Source organism: Pelodiscus sinensis, chromosome 4 (genome assembly GCF_049634645.1).
Source record: "Pelodiscus sinensis isolate JC-2024 chromosome 4, ASM4963464v1, whole genome shotgun sequence".
NCBI classification, from domain to species: Eukaryota; Metazoa; Chordata; order Testudines; family Trionychidae; genus Pelodiscus; species Pelodiscus sinensis.
In genome coordinates this window covers 59226844-59242889 of record NC_134714.1, presented here as the reverse complement: position 1 = coordinate 59242889, position 16046 = coordinate 59226844, and the positions used below count along the sequence as shown (strand labels likewise).

The following is a 16046-nucleotide window of genomic DNA, read 5'->3' as shown; positions in this document are numbered from 1 at the left end:
GTAATATAATAGGTGCCTTAATGCTAGATGTTCACTAAAAGTTTCAAAGCGGGTAGCCGTGTTAGTCTGTAACTTTAAAAACAACTAGTAGCTGTGTGGCATCTTATGGCATGTCTACACAGCAGAGCTCAGCTCAAAATAAGCTATGCAACTTGAGGTATGCTAATTGCGTAGCTTAAGTCGAAATAGCTTATTTTGATTTTTGGCAGTCTACACAACAGTTAATTCAAGATAGAGCACTCTTCCCCTGACTACCCTTATTCATCCTAAAATGAGGATTACAGGACTTGAAGAAAGAAGTCCTCCAGTTGGACATTATTTTAACATTATGTTGAAAATAACTGCTCGTTGTGTAGATGAGGACTATGTTACTTCAGAATAATGTCAGTTATTCTGAAATAACACTGGTCTGTAGACATAGCCATAGAGACTAAAATATAGATTTATATATTGGGTACTCAGATTGATAGAGCTCAGTTTTGCAAGTTGCTGAGTACTCTGGGAACTGATGATTATAGACAATTCCTACTATGTTGAATGGGGTGAGGGGGAGTTAAGGCACTCAACACCTCTCAGGAGTATCTTACACACTTGAGATCTTAGGCAAGTAAATGCATCTCATTTGTCAGAATATTGACTAGAAGTTCAAAATGAGAGATTTAAACCTTCTATTGAGATTCCCACAAACACAAAATTGGGCCTAAAATACAAATTTTTCCTGAGGTGCCCAATATATAGATATATTTTTTAAAGTTACAACATTTGATTGGATTCTTTTAAAGAGCAGATAGATTACTGTAATTTCTATAAAACAGTTACCATTGATGTTTTCACCACTTGCCGAGCCAAGTAGCATGAAGCAATTGCATCACTTAAAATTGGACAGGAGAAATCAGTTTAGACATATAATAATATAAAACAAGTCCACATTGTCAGGATGAAAAACTGCATGAACCAATCAATTTCTTACACCTTTCAGGTCTATTATTTTAGCTTGCACTTAAAAAAATTGCTTACCTTTCTTTTCAAGGGTCCTAAACGTGGTGCTTTTGCATCCTGTGCTAGATAAGTCAGCCACAATGCACTGGCTACATGCTGGACAAAACAAACGGAATCACCATACTTTATTTCAGCAACACCCATGCCTTCTATGTCACGTTTATGAGCAGAGTCCAGTTTTTCCTTTAGTTTCAAAATATATAAAACAAAACAAAACACAACTATTAGTTTAATCTCAATAATGCAAAGACAAACACAATGCTCTGGAATGTTGAATAAAGCCTATATTAGCATCTTTGCTAAAATATGTAGCTAAAAGAACACTTTACATAATTTATGCATTGATGTAACCATATCAATGATTCACATTCTAGCCTTAGAAAAAACATTTATTTTAACTCTTATTTAAATATTGTAGCCATTTTAGAGTAATAACCAATAAATAAGTCCAATAGGTTAAACTTTTGTGATGATTTACTCAAAGCTAGTATTGTGTGTATTTTTAAACTCTGCATGCCTCAAAAAACAAACAACTCCCCCCCAATCTAGTTCACTTTTCAAAGATAAGAAAGAAAGGTCCTTCTCCTACTGACACTGTAATAGTTACTGATTTCTGAAATATTCCTATATACATGACTAGAAATTCTGTGAAAGCTCTAAATCAAAGCTAAGAATGTTATCGAATTAAATATGAAAATAAATATAAATGACTTCTTGTGTGATTTATTTTAATATTAAGTTCAATTACTTTTCAATGTGATTTTTATTTTTGAAACTTGTATATATAGATAAAGTTGCTGGGTTATTTCCCTGACAATGATCAGCAATTAATTGGTTAATTATGACAAATTTAGAGTTACCATCCATTTGAAATTAATGGGAATTATTCACATCTCTCTTACAAGTATTTTATAGTGCTTTTTGGAAATTCAGGCTACCACTAAATCACTTTTCATTCAGTTCATAGGTGGAAGTTTTTCTTCTCAACCACTCTGGTAAAACAATAAATGTTTTAAATGAATGTTTCACATAAACATTTAAATACCAGAGTACAATCCTGGAGCAAGAAGTGGATTCTGCAGCAAACTCTATGACTGTAGAACACAAAGGACCCTAACAGTAAATTAAATATGGAAACCAGACATTTGGAATGTATTATTTCGGCATGATTTTTTTCTACATAGCAATTCAAAGCACAGCAATTCAGGGTGTGAATGTATGGAGCAGCAATATACTCACTTTAATTGGCTATGTGGATCCTTCCATTGTGCACTAAAAACTTAATACAGCAAGAGTCAAAAGTACAATGCAGAACCTATAGTGAGCAGGGTTCACACAGCATCTTAGGGTGTGTCTAGACTACATGCCTCCTTCGACGGAGGCATGTAGATTAGCCAGATCGGAAGAGGGAAATGAAGCCGCGATTAAAATAATCGCGGCTTCATTTAAATTTAAATGGCTGCCCCGATCTGCCGATCAGCTGTTTGTCGGCAGATCGGGGGAGTCTGGACGCGATGCCCCGACAAAGAAGCCTTTCTTCATCGACACAGGTAAGCCTCGTGAAACCAGGTTTACCTGTGTCGATGAAGAAAGGCTTCTTTGTCGGGGCATCGCGTCCAGACTCCCCCGATCTGCCGACAAACAGCTGATCGGCAGATCGGGGCAGCCATTTAAATTTAAATGAAGCCGCGATTATTTTAATCGCGGCTTCATTTCCCTCTTCCGATCTGGCTAATCTACATGCCTCCGTCGAAGGAGGCATGTAGTCTAGACACACCCTTAGTGAATAGCTAGCCAGGACATGAACTTTCAATGCTCTAGCCTGCTGTGTACTAAGTAGACAAGCCCTATGATTCCAAATATTTCAAGCACTATGAAAAAAATAGGTATAGGCACAATATATCTAAATAAGTACTGTAGTAGATATCTCTCTCTCTCTCTATATATATATATATATATATTGTTTAACAGTATTATATTTATATGCATTTTGTTAATTTTATTATTATTCAGTAAATGTTTTTACATTTGTTATCTATATATCAATACCGATACCAGTATTTATATTGATATCAATAACTATATTGATATCTATATCGAAGTTGATATCGATATATTTTAGAATGCATCTATATGTCTGTGTCTGTCTGCATGTCCGTTTACTCAAGAACTCCTCCTAAATGGGAAGAACTACAACCACCAAATTGTCCTCTGTCACGGCAATTTAAGAGATGGGGGTCCCCCATTTGCCACCACTGCTACTGCAGCAGCAGTGGTAGCTGGAGCTCCAAGCCCTTTCAATCAATGATGGAACCCCAGGCGGGATACTCCAAGTGGTGCTGAACAATTGGTTGGAGGAAGTTAGCCTCTTGTGCCCAAGGGCCACACCTTCCGGGAACATGGAACTATCCAAACACACACACACACACACACACACACACACACACACACACACCACCCCTTCCGGGAACATGGAACTATCCAAACACACACACACACACACACACACACACACACACACACAATGCTTGCAAGGCTCCTGCACTTCACACCTCTGCCCCCCACCACTGATTCCTGGTATGAGGCCAAAATTCCTAGGGAACTAACTGAGCAAGAGTAGGGGCAATCTTGCAGATGGACTCCAGCCTGTTGGACATTTAATTTTATGATTTTTTAAAAAATAATAGATGGATTGAGCATTTCTGATATGTATTGTCTTTTAATGTTACCAGGATGTGGCCAGTCAATGCTTCAAGTATGAACAGGTCTATCAATGTTACTAAGTTTATGTTTATAATTAATGTTGCAGTGATGCAAGAATGAAGCACAAGGTGTTTTGTCCTTTCTAGACTTCTGTAATAATATCAGCTTCGGGCTCTACGAAATCAAGATGGTTACTTTACCAAGGTTTCCACAAGTTCTCCTTGGTGTGAGGAAACATGCTACTGTTAGGTCCTTTACAAACAGAAATTCCACCTAATATGTAAATTAGAGATGTAAAGGAGTAGTCGACTAGTCAACTATCCAATAAGTAAATGCTTATCAGATAGACGACAGTATAGTCAACTAGTCGCTCCCCCACTCCTTGCTGCCTCTATCAGATAACTGCCTCTATCAGAATGCTGCCTCTATCAGTTAACTCTCTCAGCTAGTGTGATTCTTCAGGTCCTGTTTAAATGTAATAGGGAAATGGTCATTTCTATTTTGTTTTTGTATTTTCTTGTAATAGGATTATCTTTAAGTCTGTATCCTTGTGAGTTAACTGACTAGTTAATCATTTAGCTGTCTGGCTAGCAGTGACCACAGCAAATGAAGAGTCTGCCTAGATTCCAACTGTGGAGTCCTACAAGCAAGTGGACAGATGGTTCGGACTCAACCAATGGTGCAGATTTGATGATCAGAGACACAAACTGAGACTTTGGTCAACTAAATCTAAGCTTTTGGAACTCTCAGTTTCTTCTTATTGTGTTTGTGTGGACTTAACTGTTCAAATGTTCCTTTTGGTTTTCTCTTTATTTGTTTGTTGTAACTGTAAAGACAATATCTGTGGGTTACAAAATGGTTATGTTATGTTGTAAAAAGTTAGATTATTATTTGTGTCTTCATAGTAAGATTTTTTAAAGTTATTTAATTAAATTCATTTCTTTAGTATCTTTTGGGACTTGAATGTAGGGAGGCTGACACTGGGGAATCCTTGCTTAAATTCCTTCGAGATTGAACTCTAGGTCTACAAAAAACAACAAATAGTCTATAAAGTTCTGCCAGACCAACAAAACATGTAGATCGTATCATGAACTTTCGTGGGCACAGCCCACTTCTTCAGATGACTGGGCTGTGCCCACGAAAGCTCATGATATCATCTACATGTTTTGTTAGCCTATAAAGTGCTACCAAACCATTTGTTGTTTTTTTCTGTACAGACTAACTCGGCTACCCCCTGAAGCGTCTAGGTCTCCAGTTACTTTCTATGGGAGTGGGGGGGTTTTTAGACAGTGGATAAGGGCAGTGAAGTCTAGACCACCCAAGGTTATACAGACATTGCTGTTTCTCTTGTTGACAGACCTGGTTTCCACCAGTATCCCATAATGCCTGCCCTGATCACTCTGCTTAATGTTTTGATTTCTGCTGCCTAACAGGCATGCACCCCTCTCCTTTCGAAGCCTGTGGAAGTACCTGAAAGCTCAGTGTGCTACTCCCTTTGGGGAACAAAAAGCAAATAATTGGAATGCTCCTATTTTGCCCTGCACTAGGGAAACAGTGCAGACAGACTGCTGCTTCAGGGGGTAGGGGAAGAGACTGATAATCTGCTTGGACATCCTCAGCATAGAGCAAGCTCACAGATCTATTCATGATGCTGCTCCCAGCAGCTGAGGAGGCTGTGGGAAAACTGAGAGGGAATCCCAACATGCACAGGGATCAGCTCCACTTTCCCACAACACTGCACTGTGCAATACATGCCTGCATGCATGGCTCCCACTGTCAATGACAGTGCCCCCACTATGGACATGATCTGTTAACAGTCAGAGCGAGTGTGAACATCTTCTAGTAATTTTTGTGTTGTCAGCTTTTGGATGTCAACATAAGTTTTATTGGTAAAACTTGGTAACATAGACAAGGCCTAAGTCTGGGAGCTAGAAAGTCTGGAAGAGCCATGATAATTCTGTTTGTCCAGTCCCCTAGATTTTAAAAAATCACTTTTGTGTTTAATAAAGCTAAGTCCTGTCTCTTTCTCTTTGCAACATAAAATACATGTCTGTGGTTGGAAGGTTTAGTCTCATCCCAGTTTCCGAACAGCCTATGTCCCTGATTATAACAACAGTGCATGAATTTTTTTCATCTTACCTCTTTGAAATCAAGATACTGAGATATTAAAAATAGCTATTAAACATGAAGTACATTTAATTATGTTTGCAATAACTATGTTAATTCTCTTTTCACTTGCAAGGACCTGGCACATTTCAATGTCAATTTAAACCTGAATAGACAGCATTGTAATGCCAAGATGAAATGAAATGAAATTACCATGTACTCCTTGGGGATGCCATTACAATGTCAAAACCATGGGGAAATGTCATATCACGTTTATGGTGATTGCACTATGATGTCCAAATGAGATGAAATTTCATCTCATTTCAGTGCATATTGATGCGAAGGACATATTGATATTATACTCTTCTATAGAGAGTATACTATAATGTCACAAATGAAATAAGATAATTTTGCTGTCAATTATTAATGTTAGCTGATTAATTGCTTAATGTTTGCACAGCACTTTGAACATATAAAGGACTATATAATTCCTCAGTACTATGTCTGTAAAGCTTATGTCAAAAGGACACAAGACTACTTCAGTACAAGTTTAAAAGGTTATGATGTTGAAGTCAAGCTATAGTAACACATTAGCTACAAAAATAAAATAATATTAATTTAAATAATACTGAACTTCTAACTGTGCCCTTGTTAATTATATTAAACCATAAAGTTTTTCTACCTCATAAATAAATACATAACTTGAATTTTGGCCTTTTTTAAGTCCATTCTTATTTTAACCTTTGTGATACGAGATAACCTCCCAGCTGTTTTGCATGTTGGAGGCTAGCCAATTTACTTCTGATTTCATCCAAGCCAATTGGGTAACACCTTGCAAATGAAGAGAGATGTTTTCTAGAAACTGAAAAGATAGGTCAGAATTTCTGGCAAAAGTCCAATCTCTTTTCAAGTATTTATATAAACCCCATAAAATGATTGTGCCTAAACTAGTGTTGGTCAATCTGCAGCTCATTGGGGTTCTATAAGTCGCCCACAAGGTATTTTGTTTATTGTTGCCCACTGCTTATTTCTATCTATGTAACTTTTTTCCCCTACCGATATTATTGAAGTGACATGCACATGAAGTAAGGCAGACTGATTGCACACAATATTGATTGTAAGAGCCGTGCGCTCCGTTTGCATCCAATCAAAACACTGCTATGCTTCAATTGGCACACCCTGCCAAATTCTAGCTACACAGGTATAGTTAGCAAAACTACCTTATCCCAGGAGACTGTCTTAGTTAGGACAATCTTATGGCCCACTGAGATGAAAGAGGCCCGCTCACTAGCCTATGTTGTCCATAGCTGATCTAAGCACACCTTGATCTTTCCTCCTCATAGCCTCTGCTCAGATTCCTTCCCGCAAGACAGGAACTGATCAGGAAAGCAAATTACACTAGGAGGCTTTGCTGGTAGAAAGGAAAAAATCAGCAGCCAACCAAACAGGAGGGCCTGGAGGAAAGGCTGACAGACCGGAGGACGCAGAGTCATTCTGTCCATAGGAGAGTTCAGAGTGCCTCAGACCCCGTGCTTTGAGCGTCTCCACAGCAGTCATATCGACCATCCTATGGATGGGATGCACCCAGCACTGCCCACACTCATCATGGTGGCGGGAATCACAAAAAGTGGAACTACTCATTAGCTGCCTCTGCTCTGCCACCATCTATCTCATAGCTGGACTGTTTTGTTTTGCTTCACCCCATCTCTAACCCCAGTCCCCTCCAATCTCCCAAGCAACCCAGACTGGAGATGGTGCCAAGTGATGCAGACTGCTGGGTTGCTCTGTTTCTTGTAGCTCCCACTGCTGCAGTGAGCATGGGGGAGGGGGCTAACCCCTTGCTGCCGACCTGCACCCAGCCCCCCAATAACACCCCGGGTTGCGTCTCTCAGGGGAGGGGACTTCAATTGGAAGGGGTGCAATGGTGAAGGAGGGGGTGAAGCAGGGGCGGGAAGAGGCAGGGTAGGCCTGGGAGAGGAGTAATTGCTTCGGACTCCACGCCCCACTGGAGATGGCCCTGGGAGGAAGGTAAGCTGCATGATGCCGTCAGCATATTGGAAGAAGGGGCAAATTCTGTTACAAATCTCAGGAGTACACTAAGGGAAAGCTGGGTATTCTCACTTTGTTAAAGGGGACAGAGCAGAAGTGGTTGAAGAGGAGAGGCTTTTTTTATGAAGGGAGGGAACAGGAGTGTGATTGGAGCTATGTGAGTTATCTGTAGTTCTTCTGTAAAGAACAGAAAGGAAAGGTCCTTAGGGTTAAGTTCACCACTCCCCCCACCCTTAAAATGATTAGGTAGATTAGAGAATAATTAAAATTAAAATGGTTTCTTCACCTACTCCATTTTTCCCTTTATTAACCGTACTTGGCAAAAGTTAAAGTGACTTGACAAAAGTAGAGGCCTGCAATCATGATTATAAAAAGAATAGCCTGAGCAAGCCAGCTCATTGAGCCTCTTGTACACCTAGCCAATGCCTATTTACTACTGCTGCTGAATACTTCATTCCTATAGCTCCATTTCCCTGAACTCAGAAAAATACAAAACTTGAAACCTACTTTGCTGACTTCTCTTCTACATCAATATAAAGGAAAAAGAAAAAAATTCCTTCCATTTTAATTCTGTATGTGAAATTCAGTGTTTAATTGGTGGCAAACATAAAATATATAGTTTATAATGAATATTTGAAAACTATCATATAAAAAGAAATCTAAAATACCTATTTCATTATCTTTTACCAAAAATGAATTAAGTCCTGTTATAACTATTACAACATCCTAATGCCATTTTAATCCCCAAAGATAGCTACATCCTGGCAGTTATGTAGAAACAAAGCCAAATTCTACTGTGTGAGTCATCCGTGACTTTTAAACGCACTAGAATGTTATTTACTTTGACTATGACAGGAGTAATTTATTTTTATCTTTATATACTATTAAGAAAATAAAACCTGAACTATAAAATATAAACTCTGAAATAAAGAAAAAAGAAATGAATATTAATTTCTAGTTAATCCTAGTTCTTCTGTGGTTGTTCCCAGAAAATCTTATAAAATGACATCTGAGCTCAGCTTAGCAGAGTATGCCAAGTAGCATGCTAGAATGAGAACATCCCCTCTCAAAGCAGCATCCAACCCACTAGCTGTAGGGAAACTGTTGCCTCTCCAATCATAACAGAATAGTTCTCTTAAGTTTTAAAATGTCAGTTTATATGTTTTAAGTGATAGAAGTGCACCCTTTAGTCCATATTCAGAATGTAAATAATAATCTAATTTTTAAAATTGCTGTACATCTTTAGTACTAATTAACTTCAATGGGGACTATGGCGTTCAATATCTCAGGAAAAAAAGCTAAGAGTATGGCTACAGGAAACAATATGTTTGAAAATGTTATTCACAATAGCCACAAAAAACAAATAAACTTGGTGGTGAAGCTGTCATCAGCATCTTTTTGGTCATCTTTATTTAAAGCAGTACAGTTGCCTATAAAATTCTCATAACATTAACACATTCATTTGTTTTTTCTATAAGGCTCAGACTTCCTCACCTCTATTTACATAAGAACATAAGAACGGCTATACTGGGTCAGACCAAATGTCCATCTAGCCCAGTATCCTGTCTACTGACAGTGGCCAGCACCAGGTGCCCCAGAGAGGGTGGACCGAAGACAATGATCAAGCGATTTGTCTCCTGCCATCCCTCTCCAGCCTCTGACAAACAGAGGCCAAGGACACCATTTTATCCCCTGGCTAATAGCCTTTTATGGACCTAACCTCCATGAATTTATCCAGCTTCTCTTTAAACTCTATTATAGTCCTAGCCTTCACTGCCTCCTCTGGCAAGGAGTTCCACAGGTTGACTACACGCTGTGTGAAGAAGAACTTTCTTTTATTAGTTTTAAACCTGCTACCCATTAATTTCATTTGGTGTCCTCTAGTTCTTCTATTATGGGAACTAATAAATAACTTTTCTTTATCAGCCCTCTCCACACCACTCATGATTTTATAGACCTCTATCATATCCCCCCTCAGTCTCCTCATTTCTAAACTGATTACCTGCCCTGTGGGTGGGTGGCGTATGTGTGCACCCGTTGCAAGGAGCTCCTGACCCTCAGTGACCGAGTTTGAGCTTTGGAGGACAGGGTGGCTGAACTGGAGGAGCTAAGGGAGGTAGAGAGCTATGTTGATGAGACTTTCCGGGACACTGTAGTATTTCCATATGGAGAAAAAAAAATAAAATGAACGTAATATGATATTTTAAAAATTATTCTTAGTATCCGAGGTGCTCATGTAAAAGCCGTTGAATTAGCAGAAATGAAGTGCATTGTGAATGTACAAAGCAGGGAGAGAAGGAAAGTACTGAACTGTTAAAAAAGCTCCCAGACTCGGAAGAATGCAGTTCAGAGGACAGATACCTAAAATAAGACTTTCTGAGGCAAGTTTACAAGAAATGGGCTTATTTATTCAGAGAAAAAGAAACCTGAAGGGAGACATGATACCGGTCTACAAAATACACAAAGGAATTCATGATAATGCGGACTACTGAGCCTCCCATTTCCTATCACAGTGTTCGTATGTTAACTATAATTGTTTATATTAAATGTAATATCAGGAATGTATTTATGTATTTTTAGCTGTCCTTGGAATAATAAATGTTTGACCTTCTGAAAATCAGTTAATCCCATTGCCTATTTTTGTTTTTGATCTCCTCTGCCTCTCCCATCTGCACTCTTGTTCTCAACTGGATATGAGGAAAAATGCTAGCATTATATGATTAGCAGTTCACTACAGGCCACGCTTTGAAAACCTGTGGTTAAGAGATACTAATCAACTAAGTGACCTGGGTTGAAATGCTTCACTTACAATGCTTCTACTATCTACATGAGCACCTAAAGTGTGAACCAGGGCAGAATTTTCCCCAGTGAAATTAATTCTACCGTGATACGTGGAAATGGAAAGAATGACTCTCTTAATGAGGATCCTTCCAATTAAATGATTCTATGATGATATATCTAGAATAATTATGTCTAAAGGCAGTTGTAATTATTTGCTTCTTAGTAATTTTTTCAAACCTATAATAATTTCAATTTGTTAAACATAATATTAAATTTGTAAAATGCAAAAATCCACACGGCCATGTTCAACCAGAGATACTTATTCTTGTATTTGTATTCAAAATCACTGTTGATTGCTTCTTCCCTCTAAAGAATTCCTTAAGATACTAGAATCTATTTTGATCTACCATTTGAGAGCTTCACATTTATTTACCTTCGATGCTCTAAAACAAAAGGAAGTAGATTGTGTGTCGGACTTCCCTCTGTCGAACAGTACAAGACCTTGGTCTTCGGAAAGTGCCAAGTACTGTCCTGTTGTAATGTGTCGAAGGCGGAAAGGCTGTCCCCATTTGATGTAACTGCCACTCCAACTAAACAAATTAGACAGCAAAGATTAACCTCCAGATTACATGAAATAAACATTTCCACTTTGAGTTTTAAAAGATCTGCTGAAAATTCTAAAAAACTCCATCATATTCACAAACAATTCTGCCTAGATATCGTGTGTCAGCCCCATACACATGAATTTCTGTGAAGGATGCTTTTTTTGTAAATGTGAACCACAATAATTTTTAAATACAAATGACTTCAGAATAGTCATGCAATGAGTGTGTATAAGAGAGGTTAATGAAAAATTTGAGTGGAAATAGTGATTGGTAAAATGATTTTGTTACACCATCCAAAATGTATACAGTAATAAAGGTTTTATAGAAATTACTTTCTGGGATCTTGCTGTACTATCAAAAGTGAAAAACAATACTCCAAAATATTCCTGTCTTCATCTTCAGAGTTTTTCAGTTAATACTATATAGAGGCTGGTAGTAGTGAAATAGGTTTTAGGTAGCCCAATGCTTGTGGGATGCCCAGCAGGGCCCAATTAAAGCTGAGCTGGAGCAGAATCAGCCCCTGTCTGGCCCCAGACATGGGAGGGGCTGGTGGCTGCCCTGCTCCTGCCACAGTGGCTCAGCCCCTCCCGGCATCATTCCTGGCAGGTGGGGGGGAAATCAGCCCCAGCCTTCCCCTGGCCAACTGGAACACAGGGGAGGGAGGCTTGGGCAGTGTGCTGCCCCAGCTTTCCATCAGCTGGCCAGAGCATGGGGTTGGGAGGCTGGGGCAATGCACCAAACCTTCCCCAGCCTAACCAGAATTGGCTCCATGGTGATCAGGGGGTTGTGTTCGCTCCCTTCACACACACCCGCATATGGACCTATATGTTTAATATCATATGTTCTATATTCCTCTTCATGTTTGTATTTTTATACTAATATTAATGGATGGACTAAAATAAGTCAAGTAGCAGCAAAAATATACAAAAGTCAAGCTATACCTCTAATCCATAGAAAACGCCTACTAATTTAATGAGGGTTACAAACAACACTGGCACACAATTATAGTAACTTAAACTAGGGATGTAAATGACTTGTTGACTAGTCGACTATCTGATAAGCATAAGGCTTAAGCTTATTGGATAGTTGACTAGCAATGCAACTAGTCGCTTTCCCGCTAGGGAGAGGTGGGAGCGAGCTTAAAAGCTGGTTCCCCCCCCAATACCGTCTCTCTGGGGGGTTGGGGAGGGAGAGACATAGCAGGAAACAGTGCAAGCGGGGATTGAAGTAGTCTCCGCTCGTGCTGCTTCTGCTGTGATTCTGCCTTTGAAATGTACAAGAGCCCCAGCGGGGCACATTTCAAAGGCAGAAGCCCTGCAAGGAGCCCGAGGCCAGCGTGGGACTCCTTTTGAAAGTGGGGGCTTTCGAAGCAGGGGCCAGGAATAGAAATCCCCACTATTCAACTAATTAATTCATCTAAATTTAACATTCCTACCTTATACGAAGGGGTTCCACTCTCCACAAGGACCTTGCACGAACACCTGCTCCTCCTGTTTCATATAATACTCTCCTGCAGTCAGATTGGAAAGATCATCTCCTTGTGATAATTTATAATACAAGAATTTTATAAGTTATTATGTGAGGTTTTCTATTCATATTGAGTGGAAATGAATGGTCACTAGATTTCTACTCATTATTAACAGCATTGGCTATGTAGGAGTTTAAGAGATTCATAACCAACTGATTTTGTTGTTGTTAAATTTGTAGCAACTGTAGCTCTGTAGCCTTTTTCCCCAGCTGCTACTTCTTAGGTGATGATAATTGTTTTTCTAACTTCAAAATCACTGTGATTTATTTCATTTGATTGTTCACAAAAATCTCTAATTCAGAGTTCCCCAATTCATTCACAAGTATGAATTAGCAAGGTTGTATGTACACAGAAGTACAATAGTAAATATAATTACAGATAACTGAACACATTCAGGAGTTGTAATCAGAGTATCAGTATCAGAATTTAAAAAGTATTCCTAGACCAATTTCAAAGACAACACATATATCTGTACATATTCACAAATAAAAATAATATGCTGTAATTCCAATTATATGTTGTAAGACAGTTATAAAAATGCTATCTATATGAATACGGTATTTTTTTGTCTAGAAAGACTCATTCCATGTTTTTATTAAAGGGTAACACGGATTAAAAATATGAAAGAAATATGTTGAATAATTAGCCCTTACATAATACACTTATTTTAAGGAGTTCAGGATAAAATGATTAAAAATGGACAGACTACTTCAAATACAAGATAAACAGAATACCAATAACACCTGTCTAATCTTTAAAAAAAAAAGGCATAAAGTAAAAAAAAAGCTTCTGAGGGGTAGCCGAGTTAGTCTGTAACAGGAAAAACTTAAAAAACAACATATAGTTTGGTAGCACTTTAACATCCAACACTCTGGTCATCTGAAGAAGTGGGTTGTGCCCACGAAAGCTCATGATTCTATCTACATGTTTTGTTAGTCTTTAAAGCTCTATAAAGTAAACAGTTTGGTTTCATACTATCCCTTGAAGGTCAACCAATTCAGGTTCTGCCAAATCAACAGGGGCAAATGAATTCCCTCCATTCCCTGTCACCAGCCTCCAAGCTCTCAAATATCAGAACTGCTACCTTAAAGGCATCAGCTGTTCTCAAATGCTGTGGTGGTGCATGGGGTAAGCAGCAGTCCCTTAGGTAGGTAAAACAAGCCATATAAGGCTGATGATGTAAATATCATCACTTCACATTGTTGCTGGAGTAGAAAATCAGTGCATCCTTTGAAGCACTGGTAATGTATTTATTTGCAGATACACTACTGCATTATTCACCAGTTGCATTTTTATTTGCCTATTAAGATAGCCCCATCTACAGTCAATTGCAGAAATCCAGGTAGAGGTTACACGAACAGTAGGGAAGGTTTACCAAAGGTGATATATTTTTAATTTGATGGTGGTCAAATTTTTTCCGCCAATTATTGGGTTCTCAGGTGAGCTTTCTGCAATTATTACTGTGTATACATTTGGGGTACATGTAGTAATAAAGTACTGTTCTCTGTAAATAGCAATCTGCTGTGCTGAAAGATCACTAACTTAAGACCTATACCTTATACTTTACCATCTTTCCTTTAATGTATATTTAAATGTTTTTTAAAACATCAACAAAATATCAATTAAATATGTTAATTAAGAGACTTCGGAAAGAGGGAGTGTGAGAATTAAGGGACCCTTAGTTCATCCTTTATACAGTACTCCTCTACCTCCTACTAGCTGCAGTCACTTGCAAAATTGTTCAGTCAGCTAGAAAACTTTATCTCCATAACAACCTTCCTCAAGAAAGATGCAATAAGTCATACTTGATGCAACATTTTCTGTAATTCACATCTAATACCAAAGAAAATGAATGACAACAAGGGTAGTTTTGTAAGACAAAGATAAAAGCACAAAATCTCTTCTTAGAAATGGAGAAAGCATTCGACTCCACCAACCAACAGAAACTTTGAAAAATATTAAAATGTGCAAAGTTAATCTTTTTGGCCTATGTGAAAATGTTAAAGCTAATTTATTATTTTCCCATAGTCATCAGAAGTTTTTGCTTTTATTAACTGAAGCAACTTTACCTATTTTAGAATTATTTAGGATCCCTTTTAAATAATCTCATTTTCTCTCTTTGTGTGTCATCAATATTTTTCTTATTGAAAAGTAGAGTTATTAAAAGATTTTCATACAATATTTAAGCTCTTTATTAATTTATGCCAACATTAAACTCTTTGTTCACTGTTTGAGATTATTTGTGGACTTACTGTTTTTATTAATGAAGTTGAATGGTCTAAATAATTTTGAAAGTATTAATAAAACTGAAAAAATAGCCAAACTGTTTTAGAAATATTTGAAATGTGCAAGTTCAGTTCAAGCAGTGGGTAAAGATTTCAGGCCAGAGTTTCACTCATCTCTGCTTGCAACAAGAGAGGACTGATGAGGCATTGTTAATGGTATTTTCAAAAAAAGTTATTTCATCATGTAATTTAGAGAAAAGAGCTAGGGCAAGTAACTTCTTTTCTAGGTTTCACTCCTCCAAATTGCAAGATTAATGATGTTGAGATTAGTAACTTAAAGTGAGTTAGTGAGAGTGCCCCCACAACTCATCACACACTGACTGGTAGGGGCCATTGTTTGGCTTGTTGGAAAAGCTTATGTCCTAATAAATCTGTTAGCCTCTAGGGTGCCACAGGATGGCTCATTGTTTTTGCAGATACTGACTAATACGGCTACCCTCTGAAACTTTTCGGAAAAGGTGTATGACCCTTAAGGGGCTAGAGAGTAAGGGTTAGTTAGTTAATGCCTATTACACTCGCTGGAGTGTAGGGCAGCAATGAAGGTTCTCCATTTTTGTCTGTCTTTGGCCATTAAGAGAATTCTTCGTTGCTGTTTCCATAACATAATTTTTTTTTCTAGGTCAGGGTTGTTAGCCCTGAGCCAACCCCCCCAACCTGTAGGACCAGTGACTCAAACTTAGTCTGATCTCTACCCTTCAACCTGTCCGGCATGGATGATCCTACCAAGAGCACTAGGCTCCCGCCGTCATAGCTTTAGAGGTCACTGAGACACACAAGCCCCCGAACCGTGACAAGGTAGTGATACATTGGGAGGAGTAAAGGAATGTCTTTCAAATGCAGCAGCAGACCAGATCAGCATGAAGAGGCTGAACCATTCCTCCTCACTTCTCTCTCCTCTCCCCACAGGTGACTGGAAGAGAGGGGAATATGGCAGTGCAGGAACATACCTCTTTTAGCTACTTCTCATTTCCTGTGTTACACTGGGCAAGA

The 16046-nt window shown here is 38.5% G+C and overlaps 1 protein-coding gene across 20 annotated transcripts in view; it reads right to left on the bottom strand.

Annotated features, from left to right (window-relative positions):
• Positions 1-16046, bottom strand: part of RYR3 (ryanodine receptor 3) — a 527532-nt gene that overhangs the window by 343803 nt on the left and 167683 nt on the right. For all 20 annotated transcript variants that reach the window (XM_025189447.2, XM_075927046.1, XM_075927052.1 and 17 more), the window contains 3 exons: positions 12679-12753; positions 11072-11228; positions 1018-1182 (listed from right to left, as the gene is read on the bottom strand). In XM_025189447.2, the coding sequence (XP_025045232.1) occupies positions 1018-1182; positions 11072-11228; positions 12679-12753 (397 nt within the window). The remainder of the gene's footprint in view (positions 1-1017; positions 1183-11071; positions 11229-12678; positions 12754-16046) is intronic.